This window comes from Mytilus trossulus, chromosome 7, assembly GCF_036588685.1.
Source record: "Mytilus trossulus isolate FHL-02 chromosome 7, PNRI_Mtr1.1.1.hap1, whole genome shotgun sequence".
Taxonomy (NCBI): domain Eukaryota; kingdom Metazoa; phylum Mollusca; class Bivalvia; order Mytilida; family Mytilidae; genus Mytilus; species Mytilus trossulus.
Genome location: NC_086379.1, coordinates 27,281,481 through 27,308,457, shown reverse-complemented (window position 1 = coordinate 27,308,457; position 26,977 = coordinate 27,281,481). Strand labels below are relative to the sequence as shown.

At 31.8% G+C, this 26,977-nt stretch overlaps 1 protein-coding gene across 1 annotated transcript; it reads right to left on the bottom strand.

Moving 5' to 3' along the window:
• Positions 1–24,706, bottom strand: LOC134726311 (uncharacterized). The gene is made up of 10 exons (XM_063590711.1): positions 24,520–24,706; positions 24,016–24,182; positions 19,065–19,308; positions 18,593–18,756; positions 13,140–13,300; positions 11,977–12,706; positions 6,270–6,444; positions 4,381–5,607; positions 1,107–1,243; positions 1–198 (listed from the first exon to the last, which is right to left on the bottom strand). Exons 1-9 carry the CDS (start codon positions 24,593–24,595, stop codon positions 1,107–1,109), a joined length of 3,081 nt encoding a protein of 1,026 aa, XP_063446781.1. The 5' UTR covers positions 24,596–24,706; the 3' UTR covers positions 1–198.
• Between the last annotated feature and the right edge of the window lie 2,271 nt (positions 24,707–26,977).

The following is a 26,977-nucleotide window of genomic DNA, read 5'->3' as shown; positions in this document are numbered from 1 at the left end:
TATATTAAACACAATATTTACAAAGGGGTCCATCATTAGACCAAACTTTGGGCTCATCAAAATACCACGTGCAGTTCACATGCCGCCCATATATAATCAAAATATTTTGCTAAGTTGTTCATGCACTTTTCATTCTTCGGCTAAGTTTAACAAGCTCTCACATTGAAATGACGACAGAGAATCTGCTATGTTGTTTACCTGCAATAAAATAATAGGAAAGTATGAATATTTACCATAGAAAAAACAACAACAGAAGGTCACCAACAGGTCTTCAATGTAACGAAAAATACCCGCACCCGGAGGCGTATATTGAATACATTTCTAAAGTCAAATATAAACATTTTATGAATTAGCATGTGTGTATTTTTCTCTTTTATGGTAAAGTATTTATCCACATTAATTTTAATCATGTCGTAAATTAAATATCTGTTTTTCTTTTCGATGAATGTCGTCATTATTACACCACATATCGATAAATAAGTGAAAGCTAACTTCCCATTTTTGTCGCCCAAAAGAAAGGTGTTTCAATATAACCCAGAACAATAAGGGCATAATTGACACAAGCAGATATTGATATATCTTTTATTGAACAAAATACTTTTGAAAACTGCATAATTTTAAATTGTTGTTCATTTTGATACTTATAACAAAATTCCTAAAAGTTTTGCCAAATACAGCTTAGGTTATTTATGCCTGAGGTAGAAAAGCCTTAGTAGTTCAAAAAATCTAAATTTTGTGAACAGTAAATTAATAAATATAACCATATCAATGATAATTCATGTCAGCACTGACTACTGGGCTGGTGATACCCTCGAAAAATAAATCTCCACCAACAGTGGCATCGACCCAGCTCGGGCGACCCAGTAAACGGGTATATGTTACCATCAAATCCCCAATTGATGCCGTCGGAGCTTTAAATACAATATTGTTATTTTTTACTTCTAATGAAGCTGACAGAAAACAACTTTAAAAAATGAATTTAAAATCTGTCGCGTACGTTCCTTAGCATCAATTGTCAATTGATGCCATGTAAATAAGTGACGTTATCCAATCAAAATGAACGTTACAAACGTTTTTGCATTAGAATAAGAAATGAACACTCATACCTACGAATTGGTATCAAAAATACGTTTTGTTTTCTTTTTGAAGTTTGTAGTGACTGGTGGCACCTCGTTATAATCATCAGAATCATTAAAGGCTTTTCTTACGTCGTACAAGATATCAATAGATGTATTCTGAAAAGCTACAAAAATCAAAACAATCAAAACATTATATTATATAAGTAAAGTGTATTCGTGAAATACTCGTTTTTTTGAAATATTCTATCTAATTTATAGTACTTCTGTTTTGGCAACGTTTTAAGTGCTACTTGAAGTGTCGTTTATATTGTTTAACATTTTCAGAAAGCGGTAGGCTTTGCTAGCTATAAAACCAGTTTCACCCCTCCCCCCCCCCCATTTTTCTTAAGATATCCTGTACCAAGTTAGAAATAGGGCAGCTGTTGTTGAAAAGTTCGTTTCTATGTATGTTGGCCTTGGTTTTTGATGCGTTTTCGTTGTTTTTTGTTTTCCTCTTATAGTTAAAGTGTTTCCCTTGGTGTTTGTAACCCATATTTGTTTCTCTCAATCAATTATGACTTTTGAACACCGGTATACTACTGTTTCCTTTAGTTTATGTATTTGTATGCCCCATTTATTGGCATTATGTTTTCTGGTCTTTGCGTCCGTTCGTTCTTCCGTCCGTCCGTTCGTTCGTCTGTCGTATCGTTCATTCATTCGTTCGTCCGTCAGTCTGTCCCGCTTCAGGTTGAAGAGTTTGGTCTTGTAGGGTCGAGGTAATTTTTGATGAAGTTGAAGTCCAATCAACTTGAAACTTAGTACACATGTTCTCGATGGTATGATCTTTCAAAATGCAATGCAAAAATCAGAGTTTTATCCCATTTTCACGGTTCACTAAACATAGAAAATGATAGTGCAGATGGGACATTTATTTTGTTTGGCCAAGATTTCCCACAATTACCAACGGCACGTGACTTCCGGTGAATATAAAATTTAAAATCCGGTCAATTTTAATGGCTCCGAATTTTCGGAACGTTTGATTTACATTATCCGGAAATTCGGGTCTGTCAAATATTAACGGATTTTGAATTTTATATTCACCGGAAGTCACGTGCCGTTGGTAATTGTGGGAAATCTTGGCCAAACAAAATAAATATTTCCCCACTTCAAATGGAATCGTAGCTTGTTTTATCCTTTCTTTTGGATATTTCTGGAAATAATTTACATCAATAAGCACAAAAAAGGTAGGACTTTGTAACTACGTAAACATTTCTAACCGGCAATAAAAATTTCTTGTCAAAATCAGGTTTCAAAGTTCCCCCCAAAATTTGCTCTCAAACTCCAGACGTAAAAAATGGCTTCGGCGTTATGACGTTGTAGGAAGGCGTCCCAGAAAAATAATAAAATAGCCTTGCCAAACGTCATAAATATTTGGACTACAAATGTCCGAACATTTTACGTTCTCTATCTGTAAAATATCTTTTATATCAATAACTTTCATGTTTTGGGGTTTGAAAAGTACGTCAGACACATACGTAATATTTCAAATTTGGAGTTCTTTGATGAAGCAAGGCATTATTATTCGTCACTTCTAGAATGAATATCGCACACAAAAAGACGTACCGTCTTTTTGTGTGCGATATTCATTCTAGGGTACGTTGATGGTTATACTTCGACAATGCTCTCCATGACTTAAATGTATAAAACGTTACATTAAAAATCATTCTTAAAAACGTTTTGGCTCTGGTTTATCGTATATCTTTGCAATTCAGATAATCGGCAATATAATGAACATGACACTCACACCACATCTTCCTATATCTATGACGCTTGTACTGTGGGATCTTTAGACGCTAGCTTTTACGTCAAGTGGTCTATGAAGGAAGGTTTTTTCATTTGTATTTTTATAACGCAGAACACAGTAAATCCTATAATTTTGTCAAACTTCATGTGAATGACTTGATTCAAGAACCCAAAAACAAACCAAATGAGCAAAGCTAACAGCTTTCTAACGACAGGAAAAATCATTTTCCAGACTAGGTACATGAGTTTTCCTTAAATAAATTGCGAGTTGATTATGGTTTTCTAGCTAGCTAAACCATTCGCTGGTAGGACAGTTGTATTTTGACAAAATTAAGAGAACAACCAGTAGGCAAAATTGATTTATATTACATAAATTTGGATTGTGTAATAGTAATAGTGTAATAGTATATCATATTGTATATACATTTGTAGATATAGATATACAACATAACTAAGTCAAGTATTTAAATATTATTTTTAGTTGTAAAAATAACCTACTGATGTATTGGAAAACAAACTAAAGATATGTCGTCTTAATTGTTAAAAGTCCCCAAATTACTGATAATTAAACAACAATGAAAAAATATAATAGATATTTAAATGGCATATCCCTTTAACTTTTTAAATAACATCATAATCTACTCATCAACATGTGGCAAACACTATTTATCATATACTTAGACTTAATAACACCTGATTTTTACTGTATGATAATAGCTTTAAATTAACGTAAATTCCATTTTTTTGGAATTGGTGCTTAGCGGGCTGATATGGAAAGTTTATCACATGCTTCGATTGTTATCACATGCCTTTCCATAACGTTATCGCATGGCATTCCGGTGATACTCGGCAAATTCCGAAAAATACACCTCAATGCGACGGTTTCTATGAAAAACATTACAAAGTTGTGTACAAAACAATTATTTTAATACTGGAAAGTATATTGTGTAAAATAGTAAATTTAAAAAAAAATCCCTTTAACTAACAAACAAGTTTTTAAATAAATGCATTTTTAAACGTTTCAAACATAATTCAGAAAGTTACTTTAAAAAGTTGACTTTTCCAAACAGTGTACATTATGTATATTTTTGTCGATTCGTTCATTTAAAATATGTTTCTTCTCTGTTAAGGCATATGATAGAAAGATATCATATCGAATGTATTAAATTTGGGGTACGGCGTCCGTGAACTTTTCACTATTTCAACTTCTAGTTGGGAACCACGTAAAAGGATCAATATATGAATCTATTAATTTTTCTCCATTGTTAAAGCATATGATAAAAAGATCATAACATGTCATTTTTCATATCGCATGTATTATCAGCCCTCAGTCAATATCAGCCCTCGAGCCATGTGGCTCTTGGGCTGATATTGAACCTAGGGCTGATACCACATGCGATATGAAAAATGCCATGTAATAATCTGATAGTATTACTCTCATCAATACCATATACTTTTAAAACTCGTTATTGATTCCTTGAGAGACAGGGGAAAAATCATTGAAAAAAAGAAAACTTACGTTGCTTTTTGGAGTTTTTCGTGGTGTCCGACTTTTTTACGAACACATTTTTGATTTTTTTCCACAACCTGTTAATCAATTCTTCCTCCGTGTTTCCTTTATTCATGGTTTGTACTGCACTGATACTCTCACCGAGGATGGCCATAAATATTGTCAGCAATGTAAATACTATCAGCAGGATGAACGTAAAGAAATAAAATTGTGATAAAATTGGATCCTTCTCATTTATTTCTTTGAACTTGCTCTTTCCTATCATGCTTATAAATAGTGTTCCCATAGATTCAAATATATCACAATATGATTCAATATATTTTCCGAATAGTAAATATCCTAGAGCGGCATAACACAGAAATAAATAAAACATGAAAATACCAAACCAAAATAAATCCTTCGCACACTTATCAAAAACCATGAAAATCTTACCAACTCGTATATCGTAGCCTAGAATACCGACTAATCTCAATGTCGCAAGTGATAATAGAGTAGCATGCAGCAAATTAAACAACAAGTCCGATACTACAATATGCTGAAAATTAATAAATTGCTTTGGATCTGCCTTGAATTTTTCCAGTGTTTGTGACGCAAGAATATGGCGCCCAGCATACATTGAAATGCAAACAAAACTCAGGGATATGCAACAACAGTCAAGAATGTTCCAGACACTTTTGAAATAGGTCTTTCTCTTCTTTGTGATACGTGACACGGTCATGCCCGTTAATGCGACTAAAATTAATAGAAATATTATTTCGCAAATTAATGTGTAGATACCATTCGTACCATGATGAAAATAAATTCGAAATGGATAAATAGAATATGAGGTTATTATTCCTCCTGTTTCAGGAAATTCTGCTACAAACATGTTGTATGCGAATAGGTTTAGATCAGGGGCGTACAAGTTGAACTCTAAATAAACGACTCGTGTATTTCTATCAATCCATAAAAAGTCTGTTAATTCATTTAAAGTTCTGTTGGAAAAATCTAAGTTGACAGCTAGTTCGGTTATATATCCGCCACCTCCGTATGTGTTATAACGTCCAGGTATGGGAATACCCCAAATATCAATAGCACTCGTGAATGTCCACCCACCATACGAAAATGAACGTGCCTCACTTATTTTGTCACATATCCCACTTATCCAGCCAAAACAAAAGTCTCTGTTTTCTTCAACCGGTAAGTAGTATTTTGGTCTCGTTCGAATGCTTCCTAAAAACGGATGTACTTCAGATGCTGCAAATAAAAAAAATATCAATCCGTAAAAAATGTTTAAGAAAAGTGTTTGACTCAAGTACTCTCAGATCTGTACTTAGTGTCTATTTGTTGTTGGGATGTACAAGTACCCGGCCACGTCCACTTGCATTTGTAATATTTTTATTTTTATCCATCTCACGAGTTAAGCCATTTTCAACTGATTGGTATAGTTCGTTCTTTTATTGAACTGTTATACCACTGTTCCAGGTCAGGGGAGGGTTGATATCCCGCTAACATTTTTAACCCAGCCACATTCTGTTTATATGTGCCTTTCCCAAGTCAGGAGCCTGTATTTCAGTGGTAGTCGTTTGTTTATGTGTTACATTTGTTTTTCGATCCTTTTTTGTACATAGTTATTTGGAGGACTTTTATAGCTGACTATGTGGTATGGGCTTTGCTCATTGTTGAATGCCGTACGGTGAACTACAGTTCTTAATTTCTGTGTCATTTGGTCTCTTATGGAGATTTGTCCAATTGGCTATCAAACCACATCTTTTTTATATCAAGCAATGTGTTTAAACCCATTTAGTCTATGTTTTTTTGGTTTGTTACTACAATAAATGGAGGTAACCCAACTAAGTCTTTTTTAATTTGCTTTTTATATGAACGAAATGAAATAAAATAAAAATGATTGCCCTTACATTCTGTGACCCGAAGTTGTCTCAGTCGAGGTGGTCCAACTCTGAAACTTGTCAAATCATTAAAATATTGTCTAAGTCTCCAATGTAAACGTTCTCCGGTATAATCAGTCTCAGGATACAACTCTGGAAACGCTGTATATCGCAGCCATTTTATATAATCATTGACGAGCCTTATCTAAAAAATAATACTAATGCGTGTGTTTTTTTTTTTTTAATGCACTTATTTGTTTAAAAAGTTGTTCGTATTTACAATTAAATCACACAAAAAAAGCATAAAACTATTTGCATCGTGGCTACAAGCAACACACTTTTTCATACTGATATTCACAAATACTAGCGTTATATCAACACTATACCATTAATGATATTCGCTTCTCGCTAAGTAAAAAAGTATAAATGTTTAATGTACAAAAAATCTAGGAAAGAACCATTTCCCGCAAAATTACAATATCTCATAAACAAGGACTTGGACCTATTTTGTTTTTGTTTTTTTTTTTGGTTCTAAAGTTCATATACTTGTATATATATTAACTTACTAAAGTCTTTTAAAAAAACTTGTTATTTTGAGAAAGAGGCGCGAACATTCTTAAGACACGACATAATTATAAAATAGAAAATAATGTATTGTCTGTTACCACCTAACATTTGTCTCTAACTTTTGTAAAGTAAATAACTACATTCCAAGCTGATATAATTGTTCTTTTAATATAACTATATTTAGTAAGAATGTACATCAGTTGTAACTTTAAGACAACAGCAGTTATTGATGTTCAAATTTCGTCAATCTTTTATTTTAAATGTACGCATATAGTTAAAAGCAAATAGAATCTGAAGGAACCGAGATGGACCAGAGGAGTCCATACATCATGCAAATCTACATTTAGTTTTATTATCATAACAGCAAGTATAAAATAATTAGAAAATTCCTACATATAAAGATCTCATACCACAATGCCAGTGCTATTGTGAGAAGACATACAGACAACAATTCACGATGGTGACCGTAAAACATGATTCAAGTTGTTCTTACTTATAACCATACTCGAGACATTTTGAGGAGTACACCATTGTTAAAGTAAGCCAGTATAATAAAAAAAATGCGTGCGCATTACGTATCAATAAGAAATGTAAACTTCAAACAATAGGTTCGATGGTAGGTCCCTGTATAAAATCGGAAGTTGACGGGATATCGTCACGTTTGACATATTAGATCCTTGTTGTAAAATAAATTTTACGCTTTAAAGCTTGTTTTTTTTGTTTTTTTTTTAAATACCAAAATGTATGTCTGTTTTAAATCCATTTAAAAAATTGTGTACTGATCCTGTTTTTGAATTAAAAAAAAAATGAGCTTACTCGCATTGATATTTGATAGAAAAATCGCATTACTGATTTTCTTATAACAACTAAAGAAAAAGAAATAGTTTTTTTGCAGTGCAATATAGCAATACAAATAGATTAAGAAATATCCGAGTTTGTTTGTTAGATATAACATGTAAAGAGACACATTCTTGGATTTTAGAAATGTCTAATTGAGAGTGTTTTTAAAACATCTAATTCAATTAATGTTAATTATTTGAAAAGTTATAAAATATATATGGGATGACAAAATGAAGTACTGTGCACGCATTATTTTGTTTGAAAATCAGTTTCTAGGGTTTTTGTCGAGCCTGCAACGTTTGTTGCAGAAAGCTCGACATAGGGATAGTGATCCGGCGGCGGCGGCGGCCTCATGTTACGAAGTTTCCATCAGTCACATGTCCAATGTCCTTGACCTCATTTTAATGGTTCAGTGACCACTTGAAAAAAAAGTTCAGAATTTTTGTAATGTTGAATTCTCTCTTATTATAAGTAATAGGATAAATATATTTGGTATGTGCGTGCCTTGCAAGGTCATCATGCCCGTCAGACAGTTTTCACTTGACCTCGACCTCATTTCATGGATCAGTGAACAAGGTTTAGTTTTGGTGGTCAAGTCCATATCTCAGATACTATAAGCAGTAGGGCTAGTATATTCGGTGTACGGAAGGACTGTAAGGTGTATATGTCCAACTGGCAGGTGCCATCTGACCTTGACCTCATTTTCCATGGTTCAGCGGTTATAGTTAAGTTTTTGTGTTTTGGTCTGTTTTTCTCATACTTTATGCAATAGGTCTACTATATGTGTTGAATGGAATGATTGTAAGGTGAACATGTTTAGCGGGCAGATGTTATCTGACCTTGACCTCATTTTCATGGTTCAATGGTCAAAGTTAAGTCTTTGAGTTTGGGTCTTTTTATCTAATACTATAAGCCATAGGTCAACTATATTTGGTGTATAGAAATATTTTATGATCTATATGTCAGTGGCGCAGGTTTTATTTGACCTTGATCTCATTTTCACGGTTCATTGATCAGTGTTAAGTTTTTGTGATTTTGTCTATTTTTCTTTAAGTAACTTTAAGTAATAGGTCAACTATAGTTGTCGTATGGAAGCATCGTTAGCTGTGTTTGTCTGCCTGGCATGGATCATCTGACCATGACCTCATTCTCATGGTTCATTGGTCTTTATTTAGTTATCTTGGTTAATGTTAAGTTTATGTGACAGTTATAATAAAGCTTTATACTTAGGACTATTAACATAAAATCAATGATTAGTAAAGAAGCCGAGACATTTCAGCGTGTGCACTCTTGTGTCAATTTAGCTTGAAAGTGGACAAATTTAAGACTTTCGAACGACAACTTTGGCTAGCATCCATCAAATCATTTAAAACCTGCAACTATACCAAGAACCCAACATATGCAGATCTAGTTTGAATATGTAATATTTCATAAAAGTCATTTCAGAGTTATTGAAGAAAGCATTGTGACTTTTTTAAAATATTTTACTTGCTCCATGAACGTTTCAGGAGTTTTCCCGTAATGTAACCGTTGAGCACTACCTTACCTTTCCAAATTGCTGTAGTGTTTTATTTTGAGTAGTCAGTAGCTTTGTTGCTATGTTTTGATGAAAATTATAGGATCTGTCATCCCTACTACTGTAACTAATGCTATATATAATCCATAAGCAGAAACATGTAAACAGGACTTGTTTTATACTTTTCGTCATTTTAAGATCTTTCTGCCTTTCGTTCCGAGCCTTTTCTATTAACGAATGATTAAGTGGTGACGCAGGCAGTCGTATGTCTGCAAAATAATGTAAACTTTTAGACAGATCTTAGTCTTCAGAAGCCATTTTTATCTTTAAAAAAACATCTTGTATATCTAAAAATAAATGTCAAATTGCTTGTTTCCAGTTTGAAAGTCTCATTGAGTAGCTGTATAAATCCATATTGTTGTTGTTTTGTACATGTAATGAACAAATACTGAACAGTCTGAACATATACTGTGTACAACTTTATTGACCGCAAACAGTGCCGAATTTACCAAAGTTAATAGTATTGACAATTAGTTTTTGTTATATTATATATATTTGAATTAAGATACAAAAATGTGTGCAAAGCTTTGAAGAAATCCATTTTATGAAACATTATTAAACAATGTCATACTATTGCATCCCAATCTTTATCCATGGCGGTAAAATAGGAGAAGTTGATTTTTTGTCAAATTATGTTTTTCATCATATCTATAAAAAGGTTCTTGGCATAAAAACGTAAAAGTGTGTATCATAGCCATGCGTGTATCATAGAGTGAAATATCCAAAGACGGTTGCCTTTCAATTGAAATCCATGCCCAATGTGAAAAAAAAGTAAAATCACAAAAAATACTAAACTCAGAGGAAAATCAATTCAGAAAGTCCATAATCACATGGCAAAATCAAAAAAAAAAACGTATCAAAAACGAAGGGACAAGAACTGTCATATTCCTGACTTGGTGCAGGCATTTTCAAATGTAGAAAATGGTTGATTAAACCTGGTTCTATAGCGGTAACTATGACTATTCCAGCCAAACAGTTCTGCTGCATCTGTAATTGTCTTTCTTTTGAAAGATATTTCTGAGCTAACATTTCCTATTACATATAAATCTTTTATTTTTCTAATTTTCCACCCGTAGAAGTTTTTTTTATCAGAAATATTGCTTTCGTTGATGACATTCGTCAAAACTTCAGGATTTACATAAACCGATAGTTTTTGAAATTATTGATGTCCTTGTGTTACATTTTTAAAACCTTGAATTTTTCGAAAAAGTAAGGATTTTCTTAACCCAGGCAAAGATTACTTTAGCCGTATTTGGCACAATTTTTTGAAATTTTGAATCCTCATTGCTCTTTAACTATTTACTTGTTTGGCTTTATGAATATTTTGATATGAGCGTCACTGATTAGTCTTATATAGACGAAACGCGCGTCTGGCGTACTAAATTATAATCCTGGTACCTTTGATTACTATATACATGGGGAAAAAAGGTTTATGTTTAGCTAGTAATTTTATATAATCATGTCATTCATTCATTTTACAGAGATTATTCTTGTCTATGGGTAGAGAAAGACGATAACAATTTCCACTAATAGCAGATGTTCCAAAGATCTAGAACAAAAGGTACGTGTAAAGTTGAGATAGCTATATTACCAGATTTACGCCATGTTTTTCATAAGAATGCTTTTACTTAGTCAGGAATATGACAATTGATATCAATTCGTTAGATGTGTTTTAGATTTTGATTTTGTCATTTAATTACAGACTTTCCGTTTTAATTTTCCTCGGAGTTCAGTATTTTTTTTTTTTTTTTCTAGACATTATGTCTACTTCTGAATCGACCTTTAAATATAACGTAGTTAAATATATTCGAAAGCATACTATCAAATGGTCCATATTCAAATTATTCCTCGAAAAGAAAAGAATCCTATTAACGTACCAGTCTCAGTCAGTAGTAATGTCATTCAATTTTGCATTCAAATATTTATATTGCCAATAACTAATACTAGTACAATGATCTCTTATGCGTTGATCACTTACTTTTTTCGTATCCAAAAGTTTGCTTGTAGTTCTTGAGAATGAAGGATCTTTCAAGTCCTGTAGGTCTGAACTTATTGATCTGATTTACGAACATTGCGAATATTGCAGACATAATTGTAACCTATGAAAAAACACAAGGTATCAACTGTTTATTAGTAATTATCAATTAAGTGCATGTAGAAATTTATACAATACTAGTTATAACAACATATTTTTTACTGCATCAGTAATTTTAACATTTAATTTTTTGTCAGGGATGCTTGAGGCCCAAATATTTGTAAATCGAAAAACAAATAAAAATATTGAAGAGATGACCAAACCAAAACACCTAAACTTTAATAAAAAACGGAGAAAGAAATGTCAAATTTCAATTTGACATAATCCATATTTTCATTCTTGTTCAAACTTACTGGCAACAAGACTTGTGGTATTATCGGGGACTAAAAGTCCACAATTAGATCTAGAGCACCGAGCCACTGGTTGTTTTAAATAAAACGGTACACCACATGCGCATTTTTATAATTAATGATTCATCACTAAAGCTTGATGCCAAAATATTTGAAAATATATGGAAAATGTCTGTAAAATCCGTTCCCACGTTACTTTGATAAGGCATATCAAAAAATCAATAATAGAAAAAGTTAAGGGAACACAACACAACTTTAATTCAACTGAAAAAACATTTCTATTTTCACTGATCATCCATCCAACAGATTGCAATTGGTAACAACAATTAAAATAAATTATGAAACTAATTCATTGTAATTGTTACTTACTTTTAATGGATCCAGTAAACAAATCGAGCTAAAGAAAGAGAGGGAAAACTGTGCCAGCCATTTCTGAGACTTGTTTTTTCCCCACTCGATGCTGTACAGAGTCAAGAAGAAGGAACATAATGCTACACCAGCAAGTGCCAAAATCCATGCTATATATTGAAACCAATATGGAAAAATAGTACTTTCAGTAATGAAAAGTCCCTTTGAAACAAGCGCTTTCTCTAACTTATGACTATCTGCCATTACTCTATCCAACCAAACATCCAATATCGGTACTCTATATCTTCGTGAAGAATCTCCAGTATTGCTTTTTCTGTGCATACTTTTACTGAACATAAAAATTACTAATACGGTGGTAGGTGTTGAAATAAGTGCAGATATTAATGCAATATAAATTGCACTCAATGTGAATGAAAATGGACCCACATGAATGTCTGATCCAGCATTTGAAAACTCGTCTTCGTCGCGGAAATATATTGCATTTCCTATCATTGTTAAAACAATAAATAACAGGAAACATGTTAGTCTCTGACATCTTGTATAATGGCTGCTGGTTGGGCGGAAGAATATTGAAATCCACATATGGTTATCAGCTAAGTTTTCTTTTATATTAAGGTAAAACATATTTGAGAAAGTGGTGACATTTTCTTTTCCGCAAACTGGTAAGACGGCATCTACACTGCTATCAAATGTATCTAAGCTTAGCCATTTACCACATAGGAAAACAAACCTGCAATGTACATATCAAAGTTTAATTTATTTGATACAATATATATGTTTATTTATTTACTTATTAGAATGTAAAATAACCATTAAAGTTGATTAAATCAGCGAGATAATTTATCTTACAATAAATCATATAAAAGATAAAAATGCATACTTATGTTTCTGGTTCTTTTTTTTTTTACAAACACAATTATCAAGTAATTCATATTTGTTAATCTAAAAGGCATGGAAATTGGTTTTTGAATGTTCGTCAGGCAAGCAGCAGTATTTTAGGAAAATATCAGAAAAAGAAACTATATATTCCAAAATTGTCCTTGATGTGCCTTTTTAATTTTATTTATATTTCTACATTAAATATGAAACAATATAATATCGATTGTCCAACTTGTACTAATGCAGTTCATTAATATAAACTTTGATTTAAATAATCACTATACCTTTCCCTCGTTTGTAAGTCCTCGACGTCAACACGGGTTAAATACCACGATGAAGATTTGCCGACACCGGAGTTGTCATGCCATATGTAAACATAGCTTAAGTCTCCTAGCGGATATGGCGTTGACATTAAGAAATGTACAACACTTGCAGCCGGTATGTTCTGAAAAAAAATAAATGCTTTAATAAAAACCAAAGTGACATGTAGAAACGAAAATGTTATCTTTTAATAGTTTCCAAGGCAAAACCATAAAAACAATTATGATAATATTGAGGCCGTAAAGGGATCATTGTTTTTTTTAATGTATACATTATTCAAGAATTTCATATGACTCTGACATAGAAAACACAGAAAGTAATGTTTGAAGTTTAAAATAGCTTAATTAAATTTTGATTTATAGACAGTTCTTGTCTTTTATCTAGCGATATGTTATAGATAATGCATATTTTAAGGTTTTTCTTGTCGTAGAACACACCGAGGGGTGTCAGGATTGATCAAATGAAAGACCGACCGGAGGGAGTTCTTTCTTTGAACAATCCTGACACCTCGAGGTGTGTTCTACGACAAGAAAAACCTTAAAATATGCATTATCTGACTTATATACCGTCAACAAATATTAATTTTATAAAGATTTGTAAAATTTAGTATTCTTTTTTACCAACAACACTAAAGTGGGATATTCCTTTCTATTGCGTTCAGGTTTTAATACGCCCTGCGGCTCATTTAAAATGTAAAATAAAACTCACTATATAATTTAGATATAAACCTTTGAAAATTGTTATCCATACACAATAAAAATATTACTGTAACTGCAAGAAGTAAGACACAACTGTATTGTTACCATCCGATAACGGTGTATGACAAATACAAGACACATTGTAAGTTATTTATTGTATCACTTAGCTTATGGAAAAGGGGGAGGGGAGGGGGTATGTTTTTTTTTCGTCGTTTTGTTATGTTATTTCTATCGCGGAAAAGTTGTTATTTATTTAACCATTCAACTTGAATCGAATGAAAAATTCAGAAAAATTGTCTTTCGAATAGCAATACATTTTATTAAAAGATAATCAGGATAAAATTATATACCCTCCGCACCCGACCCTTTCGTGAGTTACGTTAATGTTATTCAATAGAATATAAGATTATTTTGTTAGTTGATCATTTGATAGAGTAAAAGGTATACATAAATTAAAAAAAGTTACGAACTGACACGAAGACGAATATAAATACACAGTAGGTCACAGTATGATTTCCTATTCAGTGTGTATGGTTCTGAACATAGATGACATATTTGCCACTGGACGTTAAGCAATCAACCTATTAAGTTTGACTCTGTAAGATTTTCAAAATCTTACACATGTTAAATCTGGATTTATTTTATGAAAGTCTACATTAAAATTCATCTGACCTATATGATAATGTTTCTTTGTTATAGCGATAAATCAACAAAACTTCACGTTATTTTTTCTAAAATTTAATTGCGGGTCTACAATGACGGTTTCTTTTACATCTATCATCGGTTGAACTTTAGAAAATAAATTTCCAAATCGGCAACAAAAAACTATTAGTCGAATAAAATTTTGAAGTAAATCATAGATTGCATGTTTATCAAGGAAAATAATGACCTTACACAGGTAATTATTTTATGCCTTGGAGCTTATACCATTGAAACATGGTATCGTCCGGGTTGATTCTGAAAAAGAATGACCTGACGTTCTGAAAGAAAATAACTCCATATAGGTATATAATTTTTACTGAGATCTTGAACAGTTGATTAGCCTTTTTAAAACGTTTAAATATTTTTCTGCAAATGGTGAATAACTCTCCAATTTTAAATCGGCATAATACCTTTCAAAGGTTTGTTACCTTGTTGAAAGGATATTTTCTATCGAACTTGAAAAAAACCCACCTCATAGACACTTAGTTCTGCCACATGTCTTGACTTACATCTACATATTGACAACGAGTATAGGTTAAAAATTTACGTTAAAAGGAAATGATTTCAGCTTCCCAATTGTGAACTTTTAACTTCTATGTAGCATCATTCCAATAGCGCCTGAATATGCAGTATTTATCTCCCAGTTGATACGATATTTCATTCGTATAGCTCCGTAACTGAAATAGGAGGAGGGCATATTGTTTTGCCCTGTCCATTCGTCCGTGTGTCTGTCTCATTATCGGTATATATACATTATTAATAACTTTTCTTACAGTTTGAATGCTAGCAAGTTTTCACTTTGATGTCTGTTTGTACATATATTGACGGTGTGCATGTGGTCAGGGTTTTGATATTTTATATATCTTATCTTCTAGGAGATAGTTAAACTTTGTAGTGTTTTAGTATTAACTTGCATAAAAGGGGCAAAGCGTTTCTGGCTAAATACTCTTTCAGTTTGTATTCTATGACGTTTTCATTTTTCTGGCTGTTGATACATAAATTGAAGATGTTCATTTTGTGAGGGTTCTGATATTTTTTTAATATTTTTTTTTAAATAGTTGACCTTTTACTTGCATAAGAGGAGCATAGCGATTCCGGTTAATTTTCCTTCGGTTTGAATGCTGTGAAGTTCTCAATTTATTGGCTGTTTGTACATAAAGTGAAAATGTGCATGTGGTCAGAAATTTTATTTTTATTATTTTTTCTCTTTTTGGAGATGGTTGAACTTGGTTATTTGTGGAGTATAAGAGATGCATAGAGTATCCGGATAACTTCTCATACACTGAACCATAGACCTGTTTGCTTCCATGCTCAATAATGTGTATTGTAAAATACAACTTGTGTTTTCCAATCTCAGTTAAACATCACATAAAGTTTTGACTTTGTTATAAAACAGTTCCTTCAGAGTTGAATGCGGGGCATCACTTGGCAATAAACAATTATTATAAATTATTATTTCAAATGCTGATGGTACAGCTATTTCAGTGAAGATCCCTTTGAATAAGAACTTTTTAACAAATGTTTACACCTTCAGTTAAAAACGACATCGACAGGTGGAATATACAGGGGTCGTCGCAAAAGTAAAATTGAAAAACAAATATTGATCGCATATGATTATTTTGATTGCCGATGAGACAACTATCCAACATGATGTGTATATAAGAAATTGTTGTCTTCCGTAACTTATTTTGTTTATAAAGTATTTTGAAAAAAAAGTAAAATCACGAAAATACTGAAGTTAGAGGAAAATCAATTCGGAAAGTCCATAATCACATGGCAAAATCAAATAACAAATCGTATCAAAAACGAATGGACAATGCATGACAAAATTTATTAACTCCAATTTAAAATTAAAGGGTAAACAACAAAAATTAACATTGATAAAATGACCTATAGAGGATATTCATATTTTAGCATGCAATTCTAGATTTGACAGGATTTCAGTTGACACAATATACTTTACCTGTTACCTATTACATGTTTTACTTTGTTTTCGTCTTATGAATTGAACTTCATCAATGACAAATTATTATATTAAAATCAATTTGTTTATTCTTTAACCGAGTCAGGAAGATGGCCATTGTTATATTGTTGTTCGTTTCTGTGTGGGTTACATTTTGACGTTGCGTCGTTTGTTTTCTCTTTTTTTTTAATGTAAATTCACATTGCGATAAGACGTGTCACAGTACTTGTCTATCCCAAATTCATGTATTTGGTTTTGATGTTATATTTGTTATTCTCGTGGGATTTTGTCTGATGCTTGTCCGTTTCTGTGTGTGTTACATTTCAGTGATGTGTCGTTGTTCTCCTCTTATAATAATGCGTTTCCTTCGGTTTTAGTTTGTTACTCCGATTTGTTTTTTGTCCATGGATACATGAGTTTAGAACAGTATACTACTGTTGCCTTCATATACCGACTATATCAATTTTCGATAATGATCTCCAACGCCTTTCAAAATACATCAAAATTACAAAAAATAATCTTTATTTCTGACGTAATTTCATTTGGCCCTTATAAACATCTATTAATAGAGCTTTATACTGAAATATTTCGGATATCAATAATTGGAGCAACTGATTTCATGTTATACTAAAACTATTTCAGATATTAATAATTGGTGCAGCTGATTTCATCATGGTTTCTAATTGGGTTAATGTTTTTTCTTTGACAAGGTTGTTTATCTATTGTCTGTTGTCTGTTATCATTAGTTGTTATTATATGTTTTTCTTATTCTCATTGGCTTAAAGCAAAGGAAATCCTCTTTGATAAAACGTTATATTCACCGCAGCAAAAATCACGAGAGGTCAATATAAATTTTGGAACAACTTCCGTGTACCTAATATTGATACTCGAAGGCAACGTCAATGATATGACGTAAAAAAAATCCTTTTTTCTTTTCTTCTTGTTTTCGGTGTATTTTTTGTCTTTTTTTGTGTTTGTGTATTTGTTTTTAGTAAACTTTATTGATTATTTCAACTTTCGAAAATTATTTACTACAAATGCACATGATATATTTAGTATAAAAACAGGGAGCAGTTTTAAAAGTATCTTGATCAAATACTAGAAATTTAAGAACGATAAAAAGTCATATTATAAAAGAATTGTTGACTTTTAATTTCGGTTGATACAATGACTTATCAACTCCAGAGATATGATATTCACCGAGGTCATTTTCTCTAATTCTTCGTCAATTTTTCCCTTGCTGCACCAATTGTATAAAAAAAATAATCAACGTGTGGTTCGTTTGATCTCAGTACTTCATTGGTTAAAATCCGATTATGACGTTGAATTTTCTTGCTTTCCTCTGAATTTCCTATTGTGACGGCATGAAAAAAGGCGACCATGCCTGATGACCTCACATAAACAGAACACATAGTTTTGCAGATCATTCAAAAAGAAGGAATAAATTTGCCTGCATAATGTTAGAAAATCATAAGAGAAACAGATTCCACCACAAAATCTCGTGTAATGCGATATCTATCCACTCTCGACAGTTAAATGTTAAATATTTAAAACGCTCGGGCAAGCCTCGCGTTTTAAATTTGAAAATTAACTGTCTCGAATCTATATGTATCAACTGAAATCAAAAGTCAATAATTGTATATTATTGGCTTTAAAATGGATTATTTACTATCATTATGGTTCAGCTTGTATATGTCGGATAGTCAAAATATTTAATCATTAAAGTCGCAGCATTTTCAAATTCAGCTTGATACAAAAATAGGGGCTATAACATTTTATTTTTTGATGAGACGGAATATGAATTTATTGATAATGGATACTTCTCTTTTAATTATATGATTATCCTCAAGAATAACGGATGTTTCGAATACAAATACACTGTGTTAACCACGACTAAAACTCCTCATTTCAACTTTGACGAACAAGATCTAATAATTCACGAAAAGTATTATACTAATTACGATATCATATAACAAGACCCCAAATTATATGACACAAAATATTTTATGTGATAATTTAATTTTTAAATTGAGAACAAACAATATAGGCCTACCGTTCTGACACCATCAGCCAATTCCCGTATCCCTGTATCTCCATCTTGTCCGTGAATTATAAATCCTATCTTGGACTTTGTACCCGCCCCTCTTCTCATTCCTGTATAAACTGTTACTAGGTAATAATATGTGTCGTCGACGAAATTGTCAATTAATGGTGTAACTCCCCACTAAAAAAAATTAGAAATTCTGACTTAATTCATCACGTTAATTGTTTATAGAGTAACTTTCAACTTGTTTTATTGTTAATTATATTGTGTCAAGGATAGCACTTTAGACTTAAAACTAATTTTCAATTCGTATATTTAAAATTGTTTCGTGCACAATTATTTTTCTTCTATTTGATTTTTGTAAAAATTTATTAACAGAAAATAGACACAGGTTTTTGTTTTATTAAAAATTGGTATTTATTCGTTTAATAAAATATATTTTTTTCAATAGATTAATACACCATAATTTAAATCAGTTAACATAATTTTACCTTAGCAATATCTCTCTTGTCTTGCTGTCTCGCCCAGATAAGAAGCAGTACGTAAATCACTAATATCGTTATAAGAGTCCCGATCACAGGACCTTGATTGGTTATATCAAACCGTAAGAACACTGTCGAGAAGTCGATTCTATTTGGCGCCACATAAAAAGTGTTACCGAATGTTAAACCAAAAGCTGGACGACATGTACATTCTAAGATATGTTGACTTGGAAACCAATCCATCTGAAAATAACCAACACAAATGTATATCAATATCACATTGAACACGAATTGCTCTATAATCACGTCCACTATGTGCTTTAGCTAGTAACTTGTAATTATAGTTCAATAAGAACGGTTTAAGTCAAAACTTATGTAAATGTTTTAAATAAAATGATTTTACATATATCTAATGTCTTGTTATTTTAGTTTAGAATACTTTTAAGAATGGCTGTTTAAAATAAAAAGGAAAATACACCGTCAGGAACTTGCGCCTGTATAGAATTCCATGGAATTTGATCAGGAGTTTCGTAATGATTACTACAACCGAATGCATACAAACAAAATAAAATCCAATGAATTTTTGTTAGTCAGTTATATCACAGATTGAGCTCATTCAGTTTTATATTTTGACCAACACCTAGCAGTTAACCAGTATGATGAGTATATATACTTAACAAGAAAACATACGATGTAAGGGTTTTTTTTAAACTTTTTATTGCTATGTAGCAACATTTAGAAACTGCACAAGGAATATATATCCCTCCATTTTTTTTTACAAAGAATGACTTCCATATAATAATGTACGGACGCGATTATGTTCCAATAGTCGTTATACAGATCCCTTCCTTCTTTCTATAATTATGACATCTTCGGATGCGATTAGTCACATACTTTTTTTATTGTCATAATCAATACGACGGAAGCTTTTGGTAAATCCGGTTTATCGCACCCTTCGCGGCATGTTAGATAACTCTGGGTTTTTTGTATTATTTGTTTCAGTGCTTGGGTTTCTATGTTGTATGTTTTACATTGTTATTTATTCTTTCTTTTTATCATTTGTGTTGTTTAAAATTGTTTCACTTTTACGTATGATGCTCGATTGTTCCCTTTGCATCCTCTATCTTTTTTTTCCATTAATGAAGACTGAGACTATTGATCAACGGATACTTAAAAGTTAACTTGATCTCATCCCTTTGAAAGTTTTACAGACTACATCATGACTCGAATGATCGTTATGTAATATATCTAACATGATTAAAACCGTTTTTATTGTCATAATTTTGTCTTCTTTTTCCTAGATTGTGACATCACCGAATGCGCATTTTCACCAAATGAGCTTTGCAATGAGCAACACGACATATTCTCACTTTTAGTTGTGTGTGTTGCGTTTTGTAGACTGGTACAACATTATTTCAAATGCTGATGTTACAGCTATTTTAGTGAAGATCCCTGTAAATAAGACCTTTTCAACAGATGTTTACACCTTCAGTTGAAGACGACTACGACAGGTGGGATATAAGGGGTTGTCTCAAAAGTAAAATTGAAAAAATGTATTGATCGCATATAATTGTTTTGATTGCCGATGAGATAAATATCCAACATGATAAGTATTTTAGAAATTGTTTTCTTCCGTAGCATATATTGTGTATTAAGTATTTTGAAAATGCAGGACAAAACTAACTAACATCAATCGAAAATCAAAGGGAAAAGGACAATAATTAACTCTGATAAAATGCCCTATAGAAGATCATTTTTTTAGCATGCAACTATAGATTTGCAAGGATTTCAGATGTCACATTATTCTATACCTGTTATATGTGTTAGTTTTAGTTTTTTTTGGTTTATTAAATCGAATTTTAACAAACTATTTTTTAAATCAATTTGTAAATTCTTTTTATTTGTGTGTGTTGTGTTTTGTAGACTGTTTTTAGTCTTTTCGTTGTTTTTGTTTTAGCCATGAAATTGTTAGTTTTTTACGACTTATGATTTTCAATGTCCGCAATATACACTGGGGTAAAGCTGATGACCGTAACTGCATTCACGGTCATCCCAAGATATCGGATGGGAAATTAGGTCAGTATTTGTATTGTCTGTGTAAGTGTTTCTACATTATTTTCTTTAAAAATCATACATTGGTACGATGTAAAATTATAAACGATTCACACGGAAATCGCAAATAACTACCAAGAAATGTGTATGTAACAGGAAATTGAATTTGGAAATATCGCTAAGATGACCGTAAATCGCGATTAAAATATTTTTAAGATGACCATAACGTATAACAAGGATGACCGTGATTGGTAAATCGATGACCGTCATTTGTAAAGGATGACCGTAATTTATAAAAGGTGACCGTTACATTTAAAGGATGACCATCAATTCTAAGAAATAGCCGTATTTTTATTACATGTTTTGTTTTAAATAATAAATCGTGGTGATATAAAACGTATTTATAAGATAACATTATTCTTTTTGTTAGAAGAAAATACATAGTTCACAATAATATGAAGCCTCCAAGTACACGCCAAATGATTGTGTTTATTTCTTCGATTCCTATTAATGTCATATAAAAGATAAACCCTTTTAAAAATGTCAAAGCATGTACACCCATTGACATAACTTTTGAACTACTATTGCACTAGTCATTCTGCATATCAGTCTGTACATTTCAGAATTGAAGTAACAAAACTTTAAATAATGTAAGGAAAAGGTTATAAGCCAAATATAAATTTTGAAGAACAAACTATATCATCAAAAGATGTTCCTTAAATTTGAAAGTCAGTGGCGATAGTGTAGAAGAAGGGTGTCAAACGGAATTGAAAAAATAACTTTATTAGGTCGTTAGTTTTCTCATTTGAATTGTTTTACATTGTTATTTAGGGGACTTTTATAGCTCAGTGACACTGTGGTATGGACTTTGTTCATTGTCGAAGACCGTACGTTGACCTATAGTTGTTTATTTCTGTGTCATTTCTGTCTCTTGTGGAGAGTTGTCTCATTGGCAATCATACCACATCTTCTTGTTTTATATTTGTGAGCTAGTGCAAATATTGAGGCAACACTTAAAGAGATACGAAGACTTCATTTCCGTATTGTATATAGATATAGGAAGATGTGGTGTAATCCATTTCTAACTGAATATATACTGAACATAGTGCTTTTTATTTGTAACTGTACGTCAGAATGTTTTATTCCCAGTAAACAATATAGTTTGTTTTACTCTAAAAGATATGTTCCAGTAACGCTGGCATTCTGTATTACTATTACGAAACTGTTCAAGGGTAAGGGGATCAATTTTTTAGGTGTTATAAAGCAATAGGACTATCAGAAGAAAATATACCAGTAAACCAACTGAATGCAGAATTAATTTTGCAGTTCCATTGGATCCGGTGTTGTAAGGAGAATGTTGATTTTTTGGCAGATGTTAAGATTTTAGTGTGCTTCCTCTAGAACCATATACATGGGGTCGATTACTTGATATTCATATGTTTAATTAATGGTTTTTTTTTACTTTTCGTCGTATCGCTGTTAATTTGATTCAAATTTTAATGTCGTTATCATTAAATATTTAAATATTCGTGAGAAATATGCAATTTACTACCATTGTCATAAACTCAAAATACGGCAAATAGTAAATTGATTAAATATATTTATATCCGCTAACCGAGCCCCCTATTGAGACAAACTCAACAAAAAGCTATGAATACAGATATGTATATTTCTTAAAAAGGAAGGTCATCCTTTAAAAGTTACGATCATCCTTTACAAATTACGGTCATCTTTTAACCAATTATGGTCACCCTTGTTATTAGTCGCTGGTCTAGTTACGGTCATCTCGATTATGATTTACGGTCATCTTAGCGATTTTTCAAATCCAATTTCCTGTTCAATACACATTTCTCGGTAGTAATTTACGATTTCCGTGTGAATCTTTAATAAATTTACATCGTACCAATGTATGGTCTGTAAAGAAAATGATGTAGAAACACTTAACCAGACACTACAAATACTGACCTAATTCTTCATCCGACATCTTGGGATGACCGTGAATGCAGTTACGGTCATTAGCTTTACCCAAGTGAATATATATTCCTCCTCTTTCTTTTGCTAGTGTAATATTTCAAACTTGTTGGCTACCTGCAGTTTGGATTGAAAACACACAAAAAACACCATATATGTAACAAGCACGCTGACGTCGTTTTGTATAATAACTTTGTTCAATACTTTTAATTGGTAGAAAACACTATGAAAAGAATTTTGTTATTTTTTTTATTATACATTGTATGGACCATACAAATTATAAAACGAAAACAAAACTTGGTCTAATATTTAACTGGAGAATTAAAATGATATTACTGTTAAATAAATAAATGCGCATTTTAAACTTGGATTATTTATTATGATGTACCAAAATAAAAAAAAAATATACCCAAACCTTAGAGATTTTATACAGTATACACCTTTTTTATGCATTAAAATACTACACCTATTAGAACACACCTAAATTTAAAAACAACGATAAATGTGTTCAAACTAACTATATTCATATGACATTATTTGCTGTCTGTATTCTCAATATCTTAATTTTTGTGAATTTAAAAAATTCAAATATCGACTTTTCCTCTTTGTTTATATCAATTTTATTTTAATATTTTGTTCAAATTCTAATAATTGGTCTTCTTATTAAAGCAAATATTTAGTCAAAGCTGACAAGTTAATAATGAAATTCATAGAAAGCCTGTACATGTACAGCAGTGTAAATCCTGATGTATATATTACCCGTTCTTGTTCATGTTGGTGCGAGTACCTGTCGATTTTAGTAAAAAAAAATATGGATTCTTTCTCAAAAAAATAATACAAAAACTCAAATTTGAATAATTTAAGTCTATTTCTATGTCTAAAGACTTTGGTTAAAGTAAAAAAAAAGAAATATATAAGATTGATTACCTCACAGTTGATTGAATCCCATGATTGTCTTTTGGGATCCCACTCTTTACAATCTGACGTCAGTATATGCAAATTATACGGCATCAGTTCTGGTGCTGATATGTTGTATGATCTATTAGCATATCTTCCGGTGATAGGTTCCCATACGTAACCAAGGCATTCGAAAGCTGCCAACAGTAGAAAAAAACATATTGCTTCTCTTGTGTAACTGGCTTATAACTTTGTTATATTATGATGTAATGGACTTTCAATTTAAAACTGCATAAAAAATGATAACAGAACATTAAACACACATTAGACGGTGACATAATTGATTTTACCCCTGTTTTCTCAGCGCAACAATGTGTTCTATTAACCTCTTGAATATGTGTTATTCATGATCATAGAATGTAATTCAAAGTCAACTTATGACATTATAGAATCACATTTGAACTGTTTTGCCGTTAGGGCATCTAGCATAATTTCTATAGAAAATACGATTAAGGTATGGTCTGTATGTCTTACCGTATTTACTGTTTGCATGTAGAGCAACAAACATCTCACCCGTTGATGGAAACAATTGAGGAGGGAAGCATATCATCCTGTCGTGGTTAGGTGATGTTCTGCGTTTGGCGTCATAGTTTAAGTGAGTTGGTTGGGAATCGAACTTTACATAGACGTCATATGACGTAACACAAGCTGGAACGTTATGTACTGGTAGGACTGACACACACACGAAGTCTCCTTTGTCACGATAGAAAAATGAGTGGTAAAAGAGATTAGAAGCATCCCCTTCAGTGAACACAGGTAAGTTCTGAGAAAATTGCGAAGCTCGAGTAGTTTGGTTTATTGTAACATTGCAATTGGTGGGAATGAAATTTTCATTATTTCTATTTTTTAAAAACAATTTATGGACATTAGACGTTATTAACGCTGTGTCTGTTCTACCGGCTATATACACATTTTGTGGGAATTCTGCAATCTACAATACATGATAAAATAAATTAATGTTTGATACTTAAAATTCAAATTAATAAAATGCATAGTTATTTATAGTCCTCAAGTTCTAAAGTCAGTTGATTGGCATTTTCTTAATAGATTAAAGCGTTTGCAACAACTTTCATGAAAATAATTCGGATTTTATTTAAATAAGGCATTCTTACTCCAAGTGAAGTTATTTGTGTCCAATCGCATAGTTTCATATGAACTGCTTGCAGTATATCATTAGGTACGTCATTAAAGGCTTGAATATCCCTTTTATATCTTCTGCCTCTCTCATGAAGAGATGCTTTAAATATGTAAAGATCAACATGTTTCGTTTTAAAGGTTTTCTTACAACCTTTACATATCATATTCAATCCTTGGTCATTCATCACTTGCAACGCTGCATCGATTGATGTGTCTGTTAGTGATGCCTGAAAATATTGAGCAAAATAATTGTTATATCATCATACCTATAAATTTTGATAAATTTAAGGCAATAATAGTTTTCCAATGTTCATATGTTCAATCTCATAAATCCACAGCAGATATAATCATGGAAAAAGATACTGAGGGAATCGCTACAATTGGGTAAGCGTCTCTATGCATGCACTCCTAGACTTGATAATACATGGTAGGTCAAAATGTTGAATACGTGAATGGAACACAATCGGTCAATTAAATCTTCGTTTTGGTCTTACAACTATTTTGATTCAAGCGCTGCTAGGGAATCTTATGTAGACTATGTAAATGGTAAGTGAACATGAAAGAGTAAGCAGTTGGATTATTAAAAGTATAGTAATTTCCAGTTTCATAGGAATTTTGTAGTTATTACAAACCCCATACTAAAGTACCTAGTAAACAATGTCAAAGTATGTTCGATTTGCCTATTTTTGGACATCAAAAATTAAATACGAACGTTTTAAGGTCAATTTCGTCTTCCTCACAAAATCTTGTTAGTAACTACAATGTGTGTCGTACATTAAAGTCGGGAAAACCGTATAAAAAGTTACAATCATTTTAATGTTTTTATAAAAACATTCTGTATCGTAACATTATATAAAAGTAGTGTGCCAATAGTTTTTATACCGGTTTAATGCATGGATAGTAAGAGACGCTTACTCTGTCAAATCACTCGCAATCGCTCTTTTTGGAGCTTATGTTATTCCCCTAGTCTTTGATTTGTTAGCGTGATGTAAATGTTGGTATACTGCTGTCGCCTTAATATAATCGCAAACCTAGGAGTTCGAAAAAGAATCCTCGTTGTTCCACATTCGTGAAAATACTAGAATTTTGATGACTCAGATTATAGTTTAAAGTAAAATAACAAAAAAATTGAGCTCCGAGGAAAATTCTAATCAGAAACAAAAGGGAAATACAATAGAAGATGGTGGATTAAACCTGGTTTTTAGCTAGCTAAATGCCGTACTTGTATGACAATCGCAAATAAATCTATTATATTGACAACGATGTCAAGGTTTCTTGTTATGTATTGAACAAATTCTTCTCAATTGTAAAGTTGTTATCAATTCATCTGGGCCTCAAAATGATTAACTTCACAGATTACCGGTACCATGTGTACTTGTTCCAGTATATCCTCCCTCTGTTTCTTGACTGTGAAGTCATTGAAAGCGACGCATTACCGGCTGTTGGTTTTAAACGTTCCTCTACAGCAGAAGAATACACAGCAAATTTTTGGTACTTTTCGATTTGTTAAGTTTTAGTCGTCTGTGGAGAGCCTTGTTGATGATTTTTTTAGTTTGTATTTCGTGGTGGTAATTTTATTCAACAAAACATTTTTGAATATCATTTCGATTTTTTTTCTACTTTTAATTAGTTACTAGGCATTTCCTCTTAAAAATATAAATTTTAAAATATAAAATACTCTTGTTCTAATTCAATGCTTTGTGTGTGATATAGACTTTAAAGTTATATAACTCCTCAAATTTTTCAAAGTCGCAACCCTTAACCATGTTAACCTTAATTTAGAACTTCTGAAACC

Bases quoted from the DNA above. Each gene is read 5' to 3' on its own strand.
- LOC134726311 (XM_063590711.1), bottom strand. From the start codon at position 24,595: ATGATATGCTTCCCTCCTCAATTGTTTCCATCAACGGGTGAGATGTTT. The intron at 19,309-24,015 runs GTAATCAATCTT...GGTTATTTTCAG, and splicing joins GGGATTCAATCAACTGTGAG to ATGGATTGGTTTCCAAGTCA. The intron at 1,244-4,380 runs GTAAGTTTTCTT...TGATTTTTGTAG, and splicing joins GAAAAACTCCAAAAAGCAAC to CTTTTCAGAATACATCTATT.